General features: G+C 37.6%; 1 protein-coding gene across 1 annotated transcript in view; it reads right to left on the reverse strand.

Moving 5' to 3' along the window:
• Positions 1 to 232: 232 nt before the first annotated feature.
• LOC108717039 (leucine-, glutamate- and lysine-rich protein 1) overlaps positions 233 to 19,994 on the reverse strand; it is a 77,395-nt gene continuing 57,633 nt past the window's right edge. Inside the window, exons 8-13 of the mRNA XM_018263764.2 lie at positions 14,330 to 14,407; positions 10,440 to 10,643; positions 10,115 to 10,208; positions 6,145 to 6,309; positions 3,527 to 3,826; positions 233 to 1,509 (exon numbers count right to left, since the gene is read on the reverse strand). Coding sequence (XP_018119253.1) covers positions 1,087 to 1,509; positions 3,527 to 3,826; positions 6,145 to 6,309; positions 10,115 to 10,208; positions 10,440 to 10,643; positions 14,330 to 14,407 — 1,264 coding nt within the window. The 3' untranslated portion in view covers positions 233 to 1,086. The remainder of the gene's footprint in view (positions 1,510 to 3,526; positions 3,827 to 6,144; positions 6,310 to 10,114; positions 10,209 to 10,439; positions 10,644 to 14,329; positions 14,408 to 19,994) is intronic.

A 19,994-nucleotide genomic window follows, 5' to 3' on the forward strand; every position in this document is an offset into this window, starting at 1 on the left:
ACCAAATCCAGGATTCGGTTCGGCCAGGATTTTGCCTTTTTCAGCAGGATTCGGCCGAATCCTTCTGCCCAGCCGAACCGTATCCGGATTTGCATATGCAAATTAGGGGCGGGGGAAGGAAAATTGTGTGACTTTTTGTCACAAAACAAGGAAGTAAAAAATGTTTTCCCCTTCCCACCCCTAATTAGCATATACAAATTAGGGTTCGGATTCGGTTTTCGGCCGAACTTTCGCGAAGGATTCGGGGGTTCGGCCGAATCCAAAATAGTAGATTCGGTGCATCCCTAGTGCTAACCATAAGATTTAAGCATTTTATAAGCTTATTGCAGGTTCTTAATGGTAATTTTAAAAAAAAGTGTTCATGTAAAAAGGAACAAAATATTATACTATATAGATGTGGCAAGAGAATATCCTTTATTATGGAATACAAGTCCAGTGAGGGGCAAGTGCCCCCCCTTGCCCCTATCTGTGGATGCCCATGCTGCAAAATATCATCATGGAGACTCAGAGTCGTCAGTGGACCAGAGACAATTAGATCAGACTTGAAATCATCATCACTCTCTCAGAAACCATTTTTATCATTTAATAATGTATTCATGCAATGATTCTAGCCTCATCTGTATTTCCTGGTTGTAAAGCAAGCCCACATACATACATCACATAGTGAGCCAGTGTCATTTACAGGTAACCCCTCCATGCCAGTAAGAGTGTGGATGCCTTATATCATAAGCTGTGATCAGATTTGCACCCGCATGCTTAGGAGAGAGAAACATCTTAAACATCATTCTTCCAAGGAAAAGAGAAACAAACATCTCCACTTGAACTTCAGCCAATAGTTCTTTAAAAAGAACAAAACAAAAAAAATGTCACCTTTATGTGGAAATTCCCCAGCTTTAGGCAATAATGTGCATAGATATATTATAAAATAACTGTCCTTTCTCTGATCCCTATTCTTTTAAAAACACTCACAGCAGATGTTGAGACAGAAATATCCCATGATCTACTGAGAGAATTCTGCAATATTTAACCATTACGTAACCCTAACCCAGGAGAAAAGTCCTTGCTTTGTGGCACTGGAAATGCACATCATGGCTGAGTAGAATTTCTTTTAAGAATGGCAGTTATTGTTTGTCTCATGTCAGTGACAGATGCTGCTCTCTCTTTTGCTGGAGGTGGTGATGGTAACAAGGGCAAACTCCTGTGGCTGCTGTGTCTGTGTTTGTTCATAGTGGATGTGATCCCGGTCCCTGGTGCTGGTGCATAGGATCCCAGAAGACTTGTTAGTTTGGCTGGAGCAGTGGATGATATGCCTAGTGAATGCTTCTGCCCTGGGCTGGGTAGAGTGTTGGAAAGTGCAGTCTTATCAGAATGAAAAGTTCTCTGTGATAATGAAAGGCCCCCACTTACTCTTTTCAGCTCAATAAGCTGTTCTCTGGCCTGAGTTAATGCTTCTGTGAGCTCATAGCGTTCTTCACACTCCAAGCGCACTGTTTCCTTAAGGAATGCGTTCTGGAAATAGAAATCCAGTTATATCCTATGTTTCACTTAATACAAGAGATGTAATCATATAAATATATAAAGCCATACATGTAGTGATGAGCGGATCTGTCCCGAAAAATTTGCGAAACGGCTACATTCAACAAAATGCATTGAAGTTAATGACTGTTTTTACGCGCAACAATTTTTTACGTGTGCAAAATTTTTCTCACTCTAAATACATTAAAGTCAGTGGGAGTTTTTTCTTTTGAGACTTTTTTGTCCTAATGCATTAAAGTCAATGGGTGTTTTTTCTTATGGCAATATTTTTTGTCCTAATGCATTAGGGTGGTAGCACACATTCAGATTCGGGGAGATTAGTCGCCCAGTGACAAACCTCCTCTTCTTCAGGCAACTATTCTTCCCGAAATGCCTTCCTGCCGGCAAGAATGTGGATCCCCGGCGGGATGGCACTCGGGGATGGAATTCGGCTTTCCTTATGGCGACTTTTTTGTCCTAATGCATTAAAGGCAATGCCCGTTTTTTCTAATGGTGACTTTTTTTGTCCTAATGCATTGGAGTCAATGGGTGTTTTTTTCCTCATGGCTGTTTTTTTCCAGTCAAATTTCCCGCAGCGGATCTTCGCCGCAGTTTCGTGAAAAAAATTGGGAAATTCTGAATTTGACATAAAACCATGGCTGCCGAATAAATTCGCTCATCACTACATACATGATGCCATGCAATGAATTGTTGCAACAATTAAAGCAAAATTTAACAGTAAAATTCCCCACACTAAGCAGTCTGTTTACTAAAGCGCGGTACATTTGACAATATGTTTCCGCATGTTATCGCTGTGAATATTTTTCCGCCAAAATATTCGCAGTGACTACATTTACTAAACAGCGATGCAGTCAGAAGTCATTGCAATCACTTGCTGTAACTACATTGATGAACCAGCTTACGTTGCGAATTTTCTGGTGACAAATTAAGTTTGCGAATATTTATGCTATAAAATAGTCTTGTTTTATGGCGTTTATTATGGCATGATTCATGGCCAGATATGTATCTTCAAAACTGCTAAACTTTATAGATATTATCAACAACACAGTAACCAGATTTCACCCAATCAAACATGTATGCTTCATATAAATCCACATTTTAATACATCCACTTTTTAATACATCCACAAGACCTGCCCCTGCCAATAGAATCATATAAATACAATTCATAAACAAGTTTTACCAATAAATCTGTGTGCATCATATAGATGTAGTTTAATCTAGGCTGACGAAGCCATAGTTACTCCTAGCCATAATAAATCGTCTTTCAGATGAAAAAGCTGCTGTAGCAGCAGACAAAAGAATAATCCAAAACATCTTTGATTATCCTGTCACTTCTCTCCTGGCAACAGGAACAGAATGATGGTGGTAAAATTTTGCAAATATTCTGGCATTAATTTTGTCTTTCATACATTTCGCTGTTTAGTAAACCAGGCATTAATGTGTACGTAGCGTTATTTTCAGCAAATGCGATAACTGCCGAGCACGTATTCTTGGGCAAGAAAATTTGCAAATTTAATTTTACCGCAGGTTAGTTAACTGGTAAAAACATATTCGGCGATAAATTTGTCTATATTTTGCCCTCATATTTTTACCACGATTTAGTAAACGGACCACTGAGTTTGCTGTCTTACAAACCTGCCAGTGTGTGGACAATGGAGGGCCAGATTCAAATAAAAGACAAAATGTTATTTTATGGTTTATCACGTGAAAACTTATGGGCAAGATTCAATATTAGGAGAAAAAAACATTCCTCCTAATTCATTCCAGTTTAAAACCAGAGTTTTCACCTAATAAACAGTGAAATATGTTTTTCTCACTGAATTGTATCTGGCTCTATGGACAATCTGGAATTGAACTTTTCTCCTCATATAGAATTGGGCTGAAAGTGTGAACCCTTTTCAATACAGGAAGAGAGTTAGTTGTGGATACACTAAGAGGAAAAAGTTGACCAGAAATTAGAGACACTTGCAACTGTGAACTCTATTTACCTCTTGTATTACTTTGTCTAGGTGACGTCTCAGCTGGTCTGTGTTTTGTGTGAGTTCATTCAGTTTTTCTGACTTTACATTTAAGTCTCTCCTTGCTTCCTCAAGAACAGAGTTGTTTTTGTTCTGTTCTCTCTTTAAGCTAAGATCCAGCTCAGAAATCATCTTTTTCAAGTTTCCAATTTCAGATTCCTTTGCTTGATCTTTTTCTGTTAGTCTGGTCTGGGTCTCCAGTAACTGCTTCTCCAGCAGGTTTATCTCTGTGGTTAGTTCTTCAGAAGCCTGGGCTATCAGCATGGCTATCTGCAATAACATTACCAAACATCTTGAATAAGACATGTAGAAAAGAATACACTGTACACATTACATATAATCTTTAGAGATGGTAAACTGCACAGAAAGAAAGAAAGATTCCCTAGTGTCTGTAAAATTGTTACTGACAGCTGTAGGGTATTTAGGAATCAAAGCCAAAAAGAGGGGGCACTAATGGTTAGATTTGGGGGTCACAAAGAAGGTGGGGTTATTGGCGGGGCTTGTGCAGATCATGGGTTTTGACATGAGAAATTTAGGGCATATCGGGGGTGTGACCATGCATGGGACAAGGATAGCCTTAATATGAGCTCCTATTTAGTGCATAATTCATCCTCTCGCTGCAGTTATAAATGAAGCGGCTGCTCTCTGAAACTTGAAGCACGTCACTTATTCCTCCTTAATTTAGACCAAGACCATGGTTCATGCACATGAACCATGGCTACGTCTGCATATCAGAATTGAGCTGCCCAGGTTGATTCAAATGAAAGTATATCGCTGCACTAGGTGTGGATGCACAAAGGGATGAAGTCAGCTGATCCAAGATGGTGCTTAAGAGCTGCTGCACAACAAGATGTTTTGCAGGGAGATTCATGGAATAGTAAGGCTTTTTCTGCAAAGTAAAACTAGTGATTAACAAGGGGCAGAGGAGGACTAATATGAGGTAGAATAAAAGTGTGCTGATTTTCCTTGTCCTTTAAGCTTGTCTGTGCTAAAAAGACCTTATAACACCAGAAAATGACCTTTTTAGGTACAGCCTTTAATAAAAAGCACAGTGGGATTTCCATTGTTGCCCAGACTTTGGCACATAAACATTTAATGGCATTCTGTATGTCTGAAGAGACTGCAGTGCCATCTGAAGACAAACAATAGAAAAAGCAGATGTACTGACCCAGCCACCTGCTGGCTAATAGTTGAAATATAACATAACATAAGGCATAAAGCATGATATGCCTGATTAAATAGTTTTTTAAAGTTGCAGGGTGTCAGTGATGAAATTGATCAAACATGAAAATGAGTAACTCATAATATTTCTTCTTTGGAATAGTGGATGAAATAATGCCTGTGGTGTACAAAATAATCTCCCCCTCTAAACCAAGTTCTTACATTTTGCCAGACTCCTATAATAATGCTTGTACAGGTTGTTCATTTCAGACCTGAAAACCAGCAGCTCCAGCATTTACATCGTGTCATTTCTGGCACAAAGCAATAGATAATATTTCCATATCATAAGATTTAGTGCTTAGAACAGTCTCTTTAGTTATTAGATCAGCACAAATTGTATGTTCTATGCATGGATAAAATTGCTTTTGAAAGGTGATGTGCAGCTTCATGTGCAAATGAGAGATTGCTTGGAAATATATTTAATGTTTATCAAGACATTTACATATAAGTGATCCTGAAACAGCCCAGAACACATTACTCATACAGATAGATATTCTAATACTGGGCTTGTTTTACATTTTATTTTTTATTTTGTTTGGAATGCTTTAAGAAATAGAGGTGACAACTTTAAAAATAATACAGGCAATTCCATGGAGGTCATTTAGAGAACAGCCTTATCAACTGCACACTTGATAGGGACAGCTAGCCAGAGAGCGTCTTCTGTAGTATAGGGAGAATTATGCATTCTGGTAGTTCAAAGAGCTGCTTCTTCAAAAGCAAACTCATGGGCAATGTATAAAGTGCAACACACATGGTCCTTTGTGCCTTATTAATGTACTTTTTATCCTGCCTTGCACAAAGGGAGGCCTCTTGTCATGGGAACCCGTTTGGAAAGTCTCATAGTATGACCTTTATCTAGATAAGTATCATACTTAATATAATTTATTACATAACCCTCCATAGGTTGTAGCTCCACTGGGGTTGGGACTAATGTGAAGGCTGAGCAATCTCTGTAAAGTGCTACACAATATATAAATAACTTTTTTATTTGTCTTGGTGTTCAAATCTGAATCTGACTTTCACCTTTAAAACCTGACAAAGTCTGCGCACATTCTCTTTCTTTTCCTAACCCGTTACCTATGCCTTCCTCCTGAAAATTACTCTTCTCTCAAATCTCAAATTATTCTTGCCCCGCCTCTGCAAATTTATGTTTCAGGATTTTTTCTATATCAATCTTTATACTTACAGAAGAACCAGGGGAAGTAAGAATCAGGAAACAAACTCATACAGTTGAGATTGTCTTATTCAAACCAACCTCCTTACATTGCCTTCAGTTGGTACCTGTTCATATACAAGCAACAGACTGCATACCTAAAGAAGAAAGAAAATGGGGATGGCCAGCCATATTTTTAGAGTGATTATCAAACCTTTTCTTCCAGTTCTTGTTGCTGCTTTTGGAGTTTTTTAATTAATTCTTCATTCTTCTGTCTTTCGATATTAAATTCCATACTTGCGTCTTCCTTATATTTTTGCTCCGTTTCCTCAAGTTTTCTTAAATATTTATTGCGTTCATTCTCCAGCTCTGCTTCTAGCTATTTGGTGAAAAACAAACACAATAAAAAATAAATGTATTTGCATGAATTGTGTTATAACAATGCATGCTACATGGGAAATACACGGTTTTAAAGAGCAATAACTGGTCACATATGGACTGATTTCCATGTAGTCTAATTGGTCAGACTGCAAGTCGTTAGAAAAGACTGCAGGAGGTTTGGCCATATCTGGAAGTTTTAACCAAAGAAGAAAAGATTATAGCTGTTCAGCTATTTTTTTTTAAATTTGCCTACATAAACCTATAACACTCATTTGATATGAATAAAACAAAACAGCACAAAGTGGTAATTTAATTTTTTCAGCTGTTTCAGAGACAGATAAAGCTATAAAAGCCTCTTTCCTTTTGACAGCTATTACAGAGCTTCTGGCCCAGCGGTTACTTTTCCTATGAAGGAGCACATGTGACATAAGTCTCACCATAAAGGCTGTAGTGTGGCCAGTTATCTGTTTATATTGTTGGACTCAGCATTAAGCATCTTTTCCCAGTCTGGCACAGCTGTCTATAATGACCAAAAGCACTGTATGTTGGAAACTCCATTTTCTCAGTAGCATACATTGAGAAATTACTATTGCATTAAAGTGGATTTTAAAAAGTAGGTAGCTCCAAAATAGCTAAGAAAAAATCTATAAAATGTAATAGCACAAATGCAGAAGAGAGCACATTTTAGTACATTTAATTTTATCTGAGGGGTTACAACCCCTATAAAATGTAAGTTCTATTAACTATCTGAACATTACAAAGAAGGGCTTATGGCTTTATTAAAGAAAATAGCAGAGTTAATGTATTTTTAATCTCCAATATCTTCCAGTCGTAGCCCTTCTTTGAATATACAGTAAAAGCACTTCACTTTATAAATATTTCACCTCTACCTTAAATACCAGTCCAGTCAATACTGTTGACTAGACAATGCCTTCCCTCACAGAACTATTCCCCCCAAACAGAAAATGTGACTTGTCTTTAATGCCAAGGGAATAACTCTATGTGGGAGCATTAATAATATAAAAGGAAGAGTGAATTGTTATCAGCCCTGGTGATGTCTTCCAAGCAGCAAGAAAACAAAAGCGAGCTTGAATAAAGAAATGTTTTCATGCTTTGGGATTATTATATAACACACCCTTTTAGTGACTGGACTTTAAGTACTAAGAAGATTGAGTACTGGAACAGTTTGTGAAAAAAGGCCCATTATATTTGGCAGAAGCACACCCCTGAACTACATCTCTCTATTATGCCTTCCTAGAAGTTCATAATTAACGAAAAGGCACTTTCCCAGTGCGTTCTGGTTAACTACTAATAACAGCAATGTGTCTCTGTGAATTAGGGCGTATGGGAGTGTGCAATGGGAATTGTTCTTTGATTTCAGATACAGCCATGAAGAACTGACTTATATCCATTAGGGCAGCTGCCAGAAAACAAATACTCCTAACTCCCCACATCTGATTGGACAAAGGCGGGAATCTCCAATTCCTTCTCCTGGATTTTATTGTTCAGAAATGAAGTATTCCCAGATCTAAATTCATACAACATGAAGTTGGAATTCTAATGGACTGGAAAAGGGCAATATGGAATTCATAACATGCAAGGGGTTTAAATAATGCCCAGTAAACTGTGTATTCAACTGTTTGGTTTGTTATAAATGTAAATAATCCTGAAGAATTTCCATTTGCAAGATAAAGGACTGAACTACCCAGTCTCTAAGGACTCAAGCAGCATGATATTGTGCAGTGCATTAAATAATGCAACTGTTGAATTAAAGGAGAACTAAAGCCTAACTAAAGAAGTAGGCTAGAAATGTTGCACATTATATTTTGGGCTTCTGTACCAGCCCAATGCAACCACCAGCCCATCTTCTTTTCTGCTGATTCACTGCCATTGATCTGTGCTGCTGTCACTTACTGAGCTTAGGGACCCACTCACAATGTACAGTACACACAGAATATAAATGTCATAATACAAGCCTGACTACATAAAACAGAAAACATTGCAATTAGCATCAGAATTTAATAATCTGCACTGTAGCATTTGCTTATATTACAGGCAACCTAATTTTATGCTTGATAATTTGCAATGGCCCCTAAGCTTAGCTTCTCAACCGCTGCAAAAAGCCCACTGAGCATTTGAGTGTCACTTTCCAAGATGGTGACCCCCCGTGACAAGTTTGAAGTCCTCGATCATTGCTGCTATCGAGATGCTGAAACTTTAGGCTGATGAAATAAGATCGTTATATAAAATATGGCATTTATTGCCATATTTCTTTTTAGGGTTTAGTTCTCCTTTAAGTCTTGGTCACACACATAGATGTCCACAAAGTGTCTAGAATAATCAATTGGATGTATAAATATACATATGTGCTCAATAAGTTTCAAATAGCCAAGTGTTTCCTGGTCAAAACCATTAGTTCTGTTTCAATCTGATAGTTCTAATTGTTGTGAAAGCTTACACATTGAACTTTATTTCCAGTTGGAAGATGAGATTCAGTGCTGATTAAAGGTCACACACCAGGGGTGTAATAATATACAAGCCACTTATACCCTTAATAGGAGTACATTAGCCAAATCCTTGATAGAAGAGGACTTAAGGGTACCTGCAGATAAACTTGGCTTTAGGAAGTAATGACAGTAAGAAGCAGGGCAAAGATGGTTTCAAGCTGTATAAAATGGGGCATAGATTCCTTGGTTGAGAGGATCATTTGCCCCTTACAACGCGCTGATAGAATATGCTGTGCTGTTTTGGTCTCCAGTTATCGAATGGAATATTATTAAATTAGAGACAGTCCATAAAGGGCAACTAAACTGGTAAAGGGTATAGAAAGTCTATGGGGGAATGTAATTAAAGTCGCAAAGAGAAAAACAATTCACACCAATAAGACTAAAAATCCACATCTCGCAATGTATTATTGTTCCTTAAACTGTTATTGCATTGCGAATTTTAATTGCGCAGTCTTAAGAAGTGCTTGAAGGTGTCGAAATCTTTTGGAGCAAACATAACGACTTTTTCAGTAAGAAGTTTCATTACATTTATAAAATTTGCAAACGGTCTTCCACTGTCGGAAGTGGTCGCTAAACAGTTTCCGGGTTCGCAAAATATATATTGAATTCGCACAAAGCAAAATTTGTTTGCGCAAAGGCATAACTTTTTGCATAGCGTATGGTTTTTCCGTTACCGACGTTTATTACATTCCCCCCAACGACTTCCATCTACTTATGAAGAACAACTGGCCAAGTTGGGGATGTTCATGCTGGAGAAGAGGTGCTTAAAAGGGGGGATATGATAACTATGTATAAATATATAAGGTGATCATAATAACTCTCTAATGCTTTATTTATCAATAGGCTTTTTACGCAGACACAAGGGCATCCACTGAGATTAGAAGAAACTTCTAATTCCAAATTAATATTCGAAAAAGTTTTTTACAGTGAGCGTTGTGAAGACATAGAAGTTGTGGTTCTGCTGGCCAATACATTAGATAGCTAGAGATAGTTAGATGGCTTTTTAGCAAGTAAGCACATATAGGATTATTAAAACTTGCTCAGCACAAAGTTGAATCAGGGACAGGTCTGATTGCCATCTTTGAATTCTCCCCTCTGAGGCAAATTGGAGAGGCTTCAGATGTGTTTTTTTGCCTTACTCTGTTTCAACTAACAGGCAGGTTTCAATTTTTATTTGGACCAAATGGTTAATGTTTAACCTGAACTACCATGTTACAGTTTAATATAAATCTCAAAGCAGCCGATCAGATATGTAAATATATGCTATAGGTGCTATAATTATCTTTATGTTTTTACCTTTGCATCCCTGCTCTCATTACTCAGAATTCTTTGCCTGAGGGCATCCTGCAGCTGTTCAATTCTGTTCTGATAGGAAACAAACTTCAGTTCTCTGCAAGACAGCAAGAGTTCTTATTCATAAAAAATTAATAAACAGATTAAGCAGCACACTGGCCTCTAGAGTGATGCACTCTCTTCATTCCCTTTAATTGCAATGCCTACAGTCAAAGAACTTGAATGTAAACTTCTGAGTCAAAGTCTGCATGTGGATGTACAGGGTCAATTTATAATTGAATGGCTCCAGCTCTGCCCACCTAATATTTTTCTATAGATAATGAAGCACCTTTCGCGTTGCAAATCTGCAATTTCTTCTTGAGACTGCTTTAAAACTTCCTTCAGTGCTTCCAGTTCACTCTCTAAGCGCTGAGTTCTTCTTTTGCAATTTTCCCCGGCCCTTTCTTTCTCAGCAAAGTCTTCCTGTAGCTGACGATTGTTTTCTTGAAATTGTGCCAGCAAATCTTCTCTCTCTTTTAGTTCCTTATTAAGTCTGAGAAATAAACAGTAAGGGCTCAGAATTACTGAACAAGGAGGGAGGTATTATTTATATAAAGCAGAGAAGTATTTGTTTAGGAAGTGGGATTTGAATACCAGACCTCTGGGCTGTGGTGTAGTCCACTTTACATAAAAAGTCATCAAAGGTATTTTAACACCTTCCAATAAAGACAAAGACCCTCCTTGTCTCAGTGCTTCATGGTTTCGTGAGCACTATTTCACTATTTGTGTCTGTACTCATATGACCTACCCTTGGGGTGTATAAGAGGAGCAATCACTGGTCTCCTAAACATATAAAACAACAGGGACTTAATTAACAGCACAGTCAAAATATTTTTATGTTCCACTAAAGAAAGGCTATCAACACTGGAAAATTGGGTTATCTGTGACCCTCCACAGACTTATATGCAAGACACAAGTCTCATATAACCTGAATCCTGAGCATGCAGAATATAGCAGAATCAGTACACCCTCAAGCTGATGGATTGGACTTCAGTAAACCATCGTGACCAGCCAGCAGTTAGCTTTAATCTGTCTACAATAGTTAAAGGGATTCTGTCAAGGGAAAACATGTTTTTTTCCCAAAATGCATCAGTTAATAGTGCTGCTCCAGCAGAATTCTTTACTGAAATTCTTTTTTCAAAAGAGCAAACGTTTTTTTTTATATTTAATTTTGAAATCTAACATGGTGCTAGACATATTGCCAGTTTCTCAGATGCCCCAGAGGCCCAGACTGGCAATCTGTGGGTTCTGGCAAATGCCAGAGGGGCTGCTGTAATATGCCATAGAAAGTGACCATTAAGTGGGCCTCTGTGTACTAGGAATGCCAGGGCCTATTTTGAGTCTCAGTCCAGTCCTCTGCCCCAATCATATGATGTGTGCTCTAATAAACTTCAGTCACACTTTACTGCTGCACTGCAAGTTGGAGTGATATCACCCCCTCCCATTTCTCTCCAGCAGCTGATGAGCAGAACAAAGGGAATGCAACAGGATAACAGCTCCCTGACAAAATAACAGCTCCTTGGTAGATATGAGAATAGCACTCAATAGTAAAAATCCAAGTCCCACTGCGACTCCTCCAGTTACACTGAGTAGGAGAAACAATAGCTTAATTGAAAGCAGTTCCATCATGAAGTGCTGGCTCTTTCTGAAAGCACAGAATCAGGCAAAATCACCTGATATGGCTGCCTACACACCAATATTACAACTAAAAAAAATACACTTGTTGGTTCAGGAATAATAGTTTTTATGGTAGAGGGAATTATTTGTGTAAACAAATTAATTTAGAAATAAAAATGACACCATAAAAATCATGACAGATTCCCTTTAAAGAGCTTGATATGCTATGCTGGAAAGGCGAAGATGAAGTGAAAGCAAACATTCTTGCCTGCCTTGTACTAAAACAATTGCACCTTTGCAGGCAGCCCTAGCATCCAATCCAAGACATGCTTTCGTTATTTTACTTGCAACATACTGATCTAAGATATCTCTATATTTAGTGGATTCATCTGATTGCAAATAGAAATCATAAATGCATCTTTTTAGGAACACGTATTTTATCAATTCTCAGAAAACTGAATTCTACCCATTACCACCCTTTGTCTTTTTATTTTTTGTTTTGCTAACTCAGCTTTTGTGACTGTATGAATATTTCACGATTAGCCTTTTTTGTATCTACCTGCCTTGTTGCAGGACCTATGTTTTAAGTGTCCTTGTGTCAAACACCTATTTCCCTGAGGAGAGTACTAGGAACAATCAGAGCTTTAGTGCCACCCTACTTTCAGTGCAGCATAAATATACTAAAGCTTGACATGCTGGAAAACACTGTAGAAATTAAAACTATTTTAAGAGCAACGTTGCCATGGTAAATGACCCCACTATTCTTTGCTATGTTAGTACTTTCCTGCTACCACATTTATGCAAGTTAAATGACAAGTGATACATTTTGATGTGAAATACAGCTAAAGAGTATGTGAGATATTATTTCGGTGCAGCAATCCAAGAAAATGTGTCTTGCTTAGAAATATAAAGAATACTTCTACATGCCTCCCCCACCTGTTCATAGAACACATGCAGAGTTGTATTCATCAGGGAAGTGCAGGTCCTTTAGGTCTCTATTCTAGAGAGCAAGAACCTATGCCCACAGTTGCTGACAGCAGTGTTGGATGCACAAAATGAATCTCTGAGGGTACTGTATAAAAGTACAGAGTGACACATATTAATGAGCAGGTTTTGCTATTAACTTACATCAACCTACTGTACTTCCACCTCGCCTTTGTTGGCAGAAAAGGCAGATGCTCCTGAAATCAACTCACTATTCTGAGTCTTCATTAACTTCTGCCCTGAGTATATTTAATTTATATTTAATTGTAGCGTCTTTGGGATAGTTAGAGGGAATTGAAATTAGGGATGCACCGAATCCAGGATTCGGTTCGGGATTCGGCCATTTTCAGCAGGATTCGGATTCGGCCGAATCCTTCTGCCCGGCCGAACCGAATCCGAATCCTAATTTGCATATGCAAATTAGGGGTGGGGAGGGAAATTGCGTGACTTTTTGTCAGAAAACAAGGAAGTAAAAAATGTTTTCCCCTTCTCACCCCTGATTTGCATATGCAAATTAGGGTTCGGATTCGGTTCGGTATTCGGCCGAATCCTTCACGAAGGATTCGGGGGTTCGGCCGAATCCAAAAAAGTGGATTCGGTGCATCCCTAATTGAAATACAGGGCAATAATAGAAGCACTATAAAGCTATAAATTCCATTTTATAACATCATAGTGATCTGCAAGTTCAGAGTTTGGCAAACATGCATTTGTCAACCTGCAAACATGGTTCATCAAGACAATCTAAAGGTGAGAATCTCTAGCTGTCCTGGGCACACAAGGAGGACAGCTCTTGGATGATAATTTGCAATGGAGCAGGTATGGCTTTCAACCTGCAATGGAGCAGGTTTGGCTTTCAACATTGTACATATGTTTGCTCAGATAAGGCTGCTGTACCTACTATGAAATGACACAAAGCAAAACACACAGTTCTTAGGCTTTAGTTGCCCTCTAATTGTGCTTTTAGCACAATGGCCCTTTATCCAGTTACAGTAAGCATGTATCCTGAAGAAATTATATGTTCACTGTGTGGAACCAAAACAAATAAAGAATTAGAACCCTTTTCATCTTAAATAATCTACACAGCTGACTTTCCAGGTGGTGAGGAGTATTGAATTTTACCAAAATAAAGGATGAATAATATCAGGGTAAGGTATCACCAGCAATGCTAAATCCCCATGTAACCCAGATACAAAACAAGTTAGACATGAATTTTTCTTTAGTTGATATTTCTGCTGCATGTGGCCCCTGAACTACATTGTTATGCTTCATATTCTGCTACTGTCCTAATAGGCTACTTGTGGCTTTTTGGAAAGACAGACAGTCACATACAGTTCCTACACAGTTTCTCACCTTTAGACTGTCCAGATAAAAGCCTAGATTCTAAACCGAACTCTACAGTGAGGGAATTTAATCACAATTTATGAAAAGTATTTTGAGTTTATAATCATCACTTTAGAGTCAGGTAGTGGGAATCACGTCCATAATGACCCAAGGCATGGAATACTGCCATCCTTCTGAATTAAACATTTTTTTCAGACAAGCTAAAGACAAACAATAACATTAAAATATTTAATCTACCTTAGTTCTGCAGTGTCCTTATCATACTCCATTCTGCGAAGTCTTGTGAGTATATCATTCATTTCCTTTGATTTTGTCCTGAGTTTGAGGAAAATAAAAGACAAGAAGATAAGAAGCTTTTTTTTAAAAAAATTATATATGGGAAATGATCTGACACTGGGTAAAGTAAGTACATGCGTTGGCCATTAGTCTAACAGTATGCCTATTTCCTTCCAAGAAAAAATGTAACCAACAGTGCATAAGGGGGCAGCAAGATACCAGTTAAATGCCCAATGACATATAAGCTAATAATAAATATTTACATGCTCCTGTGTAGTTGCAGCTGGAAAAGCTGAATGACTTCAATTTCTAATAAATATTATTAGTAAATATGTAAATTATAATCATTATGAATTTGCGAATGTTTAGCACTCAATGTAAAATCAGTTGCTGGCGAATATTACATTGTGCATTTTCGCTAAGCAAAGGTTAAGCATTAACACCTGCTCTGGAGTTTTTACACTTGTGAAATTTAAAGGGGAACTCCGGGTTCAAAACCAAATTTTATAAAGAAACCCCTAATATACCCATCACCGTTATCGGTTTCTTCAAAAAGTATGAATAAATGCCATTTTCTATGCTGAAATCCAGCCGTTAAACAGTTCTTTCTGCATCATTTGAAATCCTGGCAAGGAAGGAGGGACTAAAACAGCTTACAGACAGCATGCAGGAACTAAGATGTTCTGTTGCTTATTGAAATCATGTGTGCAGAGAATTGTGGGGTTTGGAGGATGCAGGCTGAGGACAGATGGCTGTTGATACAAAGTAACTGTAGTCAGCCAGCTCAGCAAAGTAGTCAGAGAGATCAGAAGGAGAGCAGGGGGCTAGGCTTAGGGAACTGTTCCAAACGATTACAAATCATGAAAAGTCTGCATATATTTTAATTGATGTACATTGCAAACTTGCTTGAAATTGTGTTGTCTTTTCAAAAAGCTCAAGTTATGTTTTTGTGGAGTTCTCCTTTAAACACATATGCTGCAAATGTGCTAGCAAATATATTATCTTCCCCCAATAGAGTTTGGAATTTTCTGTCTGGACATAAGACAACTCATTCTTTAAATTGTCAATGCTGTATTTTTGATTAGTGACAGTGTGATTCTCACAGTGTAATATCAGTAAACGTCTCATTTAGAAGAATATCAGGTGTCATTATAAGCACATGTCCTACAGTTTATCTGCTTAGCACACTGCCAAATGTGGGTGTTCCAGTATTAAATGCTTTTCTGTTGTTTTTTAAACAGATATAGATGGCTAATAATACATGCTGAGAAACTAGGCAGGACTTTCCTAGAGTAGATTTATGAGCTGATCTAAAACTTGTTTTTGACTAAGGCAAGCACCAGGTGAGGTTTTATTTTTTTGAACTGTTACTTTCTAGGTTTGTCTTCTGTCTGACTTCTGAATTACGCTATGACCCCCTCTGCTACATTGCATCTTAGACTTTGTTCTGCAATCCCTAGTGCTCTGTTTCCTCCTCAGTCCTTGCTTCCTGGTCCTGAGGGACTCACAGCCTGGCTGCATCATAATAAATAAATGAGATATAATGAAGTGTGCTGTGCAAGAAGAGGGCCACAAAAGAGAACCCTACAAGGCTACATGCAGCCTCGTTGCATCCATCTGTGGTGTTGTTGTACAGCTGTGGTCTAGATATATTTCTAGTTTTCTTTTAGTGGTTTTTAGACTAACTGTCAACAAAACAACTAAACACTGTACTCTGAAGGGCTGGGAAAATGATGCTTGATTTAATGTGAACTATTGCAAAAGTTGAACAGATTGTTAAAAGCATTCTCGATAGGATCAATGGAAATTGACATCTTCTGCAGATTTCAAATGATTTCCTGTAACTATACACTTTTTGCCTCGGCTAACTCATTTGTGTGTATTTCTACACTGAGGCAGAGTCCAACTAAGAGTAGCCAAAAAATATATAATCCTTTACGTTTGCATTATGAACCTGCATATGGCAAGTCACTGTAGTCTGTGAAAATAAAAAGAACAGTATAGAAGGATCAGATGCAAATAGAAAGATAATCAAAAAACTAAGATGGACATAGGAGAGCCCACAATTAAAAGCACAAAGATTAACAAGATACTTAAAGGGATACTGTCATGGGAAAAAAATTTTGTTTCAAAATGAATCAGTTAATAGAATTGCTCCAGCAGAATTCTGCACTGAAATCCATTTCTCAAAAGAGCAAACAGATTTTTTTAAATTAAATTTTGAAATCTGACATGGGGCTAGACATATTGTCAATTTCCCAGCTGCCCTAAGTCATGTGACTTTGGGGAAGCTCCATTTGATGAAGGACATTTTCCTACTCCTGATATCAACTGCAATAGGCCTGAAGAAAGTGAACCTATAAGGCGTACTGAGAGAATCAGAAAACTACCTGCATGGATCCAGGACTATGTGATGTGAATAATGTATATTACTGCTTTAAGATGCATTGTTGTTTATTACATTTGCCCAAATGCTTTCCTACTATAGGGGGAATATGTGGTGTTTATACAAATGGTATAAAATTCCAATAAACTTTTTCCGCTTAGCTCAATTTCCGTAAATAATTAATAATGGTGTGAGGTGCTCAATGTTAGCCCTGCTGCAAATGGAGCTTTCTTCAATACACGAACAAATAGAAACAAGGCACACTCACTATTATGCTTCTGCAAAAAGTTCAAATCCTTTTCATTTTATTTTAAGTGAGATCCCAGCAAATGTTTCGGGGCAAGCCCCTTCTTCCAGTGTTTATACAAATGGCCTGCGGGTGTCACTGTGCACAGGACTTGTACTGTGCATACACAGGACTTTCTGAACAGCTTGAAAGTGAAAGTAAAAGCTTACTGTTGTGTAATGCCTGCATGAGCCTGCTAATAAAGCACTGTTATACTCTACTCATCCTCGGCTACCCAAAACATAACATATGGGGTAAAGGAAACATTGCTTTCCATACTTACTGAAATGTTCTTTTTCTGGCTACTCTTAGTCAGCATCGCTTCCCCACACTTTCTTTTTGTTGAAATAAATTATATGACCATCCTAGGGCAGGGTCTCTGCTTTAATAATTTGAAAGATGGGAGGAACTTTTCTGGTTTGTCCGTGAGGGGCAGGGAACCCTACCCAAATGTGTTGCTAACATGAAGAGTTGAAAGTTGAAAGTTTCTGCATGCATGAAAAACAATTTTCACTTTGTATCTGTTTTTAATATCATACTTATTAATATTCTCTAAAATTATACCTAAAAAGTAATAATCAACTTTGTAAAGTCCTTTTAAATAAGTACAGAACAAAAAATTAATTATATGACTTACTCTCTCTTCTCTGTTTCATAACAGACAAGTCAGCGGTAATTTAAATGTAGACCTGGTATGACCTGTTATTTATCATAAATACTTAAACAAATCAGTCATTGGCCAGTATATATATATTAATGAACACGTACATAAGACATGTCAATAACTGCAGGCAAACATGTCTCCATAGATTTTCCTTCATTGTAAACCCAAATATATTGTCCGTACCATATGTGTTGCTGTGGAGACACGTACATATTTACACTAACAACATTTTCCTTTAGAATGCTGTCTGGGATTTGTTTTTAAACAATATGCTGAAACTAAAAAAGAATGTATTCACCTTAATATTGAAAGTTCCCATCACAGCTATGAAGTAATGATGAAGTAATCACATGAATGAGACTTCCATGCTTATTTAGTTAACTGTAGTAGGATATTGCTTTTTCACATCTTGAAATATTTATAGAACTCATTTAAATTGCTGAGGTAAAGCGGCTAAAAGATTGAAACTTGAGTTTATCTTCATCATTTCACTTGATATTTTATAACAGAACAGAGCCATGTCTCTATGAGCAGCCCTCCCCAGACAAATCACACTGATCCCTATCAGCAAAGTATTAGCCACAAAGCCATTACTTTACTAAAGGTCAAATCATACCAGACAGATAACATTCAATGTAATAGCACAAATTCTTTACTTTGCAACCTCTTATTCTCCCAAGAGGGCCTTGTACTAAAATACTACACAGCTATTTCCACAAGAATAAAAAACCCTTTTGCTATCTTGTGTGCTAACCTATAACAGCCTCATCAGGATCTGAAGGAACTCTCATTACTTTCTATGACCCCTTACCGTTTTGCTAAATCTCCCAGAACCTGGTCCTGTATGCTGTATTTAAAGGTCACTTTAGAATTTAAAAACCTCTCTTTCAATTGGAAGAGATCATTCTATACTCTAAATAATGTTAAAGAATGTGACAGCCAAAGATAGCATCTGCCAACCCCACTGCACAACTTAGTCAAAGAGGAGGTACAGGGGGGACATATGGATTTAATTATCATTTAACACCACAGACTAACACCAATAGCAGTTCTACATTAATTTTGTATTGCTAGTGGCAATTTTCAGACCTTGCACAGTCTACTGTGCAAATAACGTGGCAACTTTCAATGATATGTAAAGACAATATGCCAAAAAAATATTGTGTGTGTGAATTATGCCTTCAACCCTTATTGTATAAGGCTGACTACATATGTTTTCCATCTGTATATTTAAGCCAATGAGATGCTCCTAAAACCCCCTTGCCTTTAATGAGTTCTTCTAACAGTACTGGCAGGTCTTGCCCCCCAAAAACATACAGGATCAGGGGCAATTATGGGCAATTTCCGCCTAGCTAAAAACGCTGGAGGAGAAAATACCCCTGGTACCACAGCCTTAGGGTAAAGTAAAAGTAAGACCTTAGTTATAAACATCTAGATCTAAGTTATAAACAGGATATATGTTGCATTGCAGGAGTCAGCTTTATTATTTCAGTAGTAAATTTAATATAGAACTCCAGCTGTGTGACCTGAGTAAGAACTCAATGTTTTGAATATTTACCAAAACCATTTACGTCTGTTTCACTGATCTCTACACGTCAACTGTGTCCATTTGCTTAAGCTGTATTTACAACTCTGTATTTGAAGTATGAAGTGCCGCATAGATTGTCAGCACTACGTAAGAATAAAAACACAGGAACTCAGCTGACCTCCATGAATGAGTCAGGCCCTGGGCAGAACTAATTATAATCTGACTGAACTTCATGGAGAGTATCACACTGCTTTTGTTAAATAAATACATACTAAGCATCTTAGCTAAATGTGTTTGTGTGAATACCCAAATCATTATTTTACCTTCCACATAATAATGTGTTACATGCACGCAGGTGTAGTATATAGTGCAATAAAAAGGTTTGAAATAAACAATTTGTTAGCAGTATATTTGTACTATAAAACATTTCTAAATAATGCAATGAAGCAATGAAAAAGGCTTGAATAAATAACTTGTTAGCAGCATATTTGTACTATAAACATTTCTAAACAGAAATTTCTAAAGAAATACAATGCATCTAGCAGTAGTGATGAGCGAACCTGTCCTTTAGCGAAACTAACGAATAATTTGCAAACTTTTTTGCTGCGTGACAATTTTTTTTGTCTCAGGTCATTTTTTGGAGTAAACTTGGCACCTTGTTTCTGCTGTGGGAGGGCAAAATCACATGCATTTTGCTCCATTTACTGCTACACACAGGCCATACATTGTTAGAGAACCTCCTATCCACTATGCTACATCTGC

The sequence above is a fragment of the Xenopus laevis genome, chromosome 5L (genome assembly GCF_017654675.1).
Source record: "Xenopus laevis strain J_2021 chromosome 5L, Xenopus_laevis_v10.1, whole genome shotgun sequence".
Lineage (NCBI taxonomy): Eukaryota > Metazoa > Chordata > Amphibia > Anura > Pipidae > Xenopus > Xenopus laevis.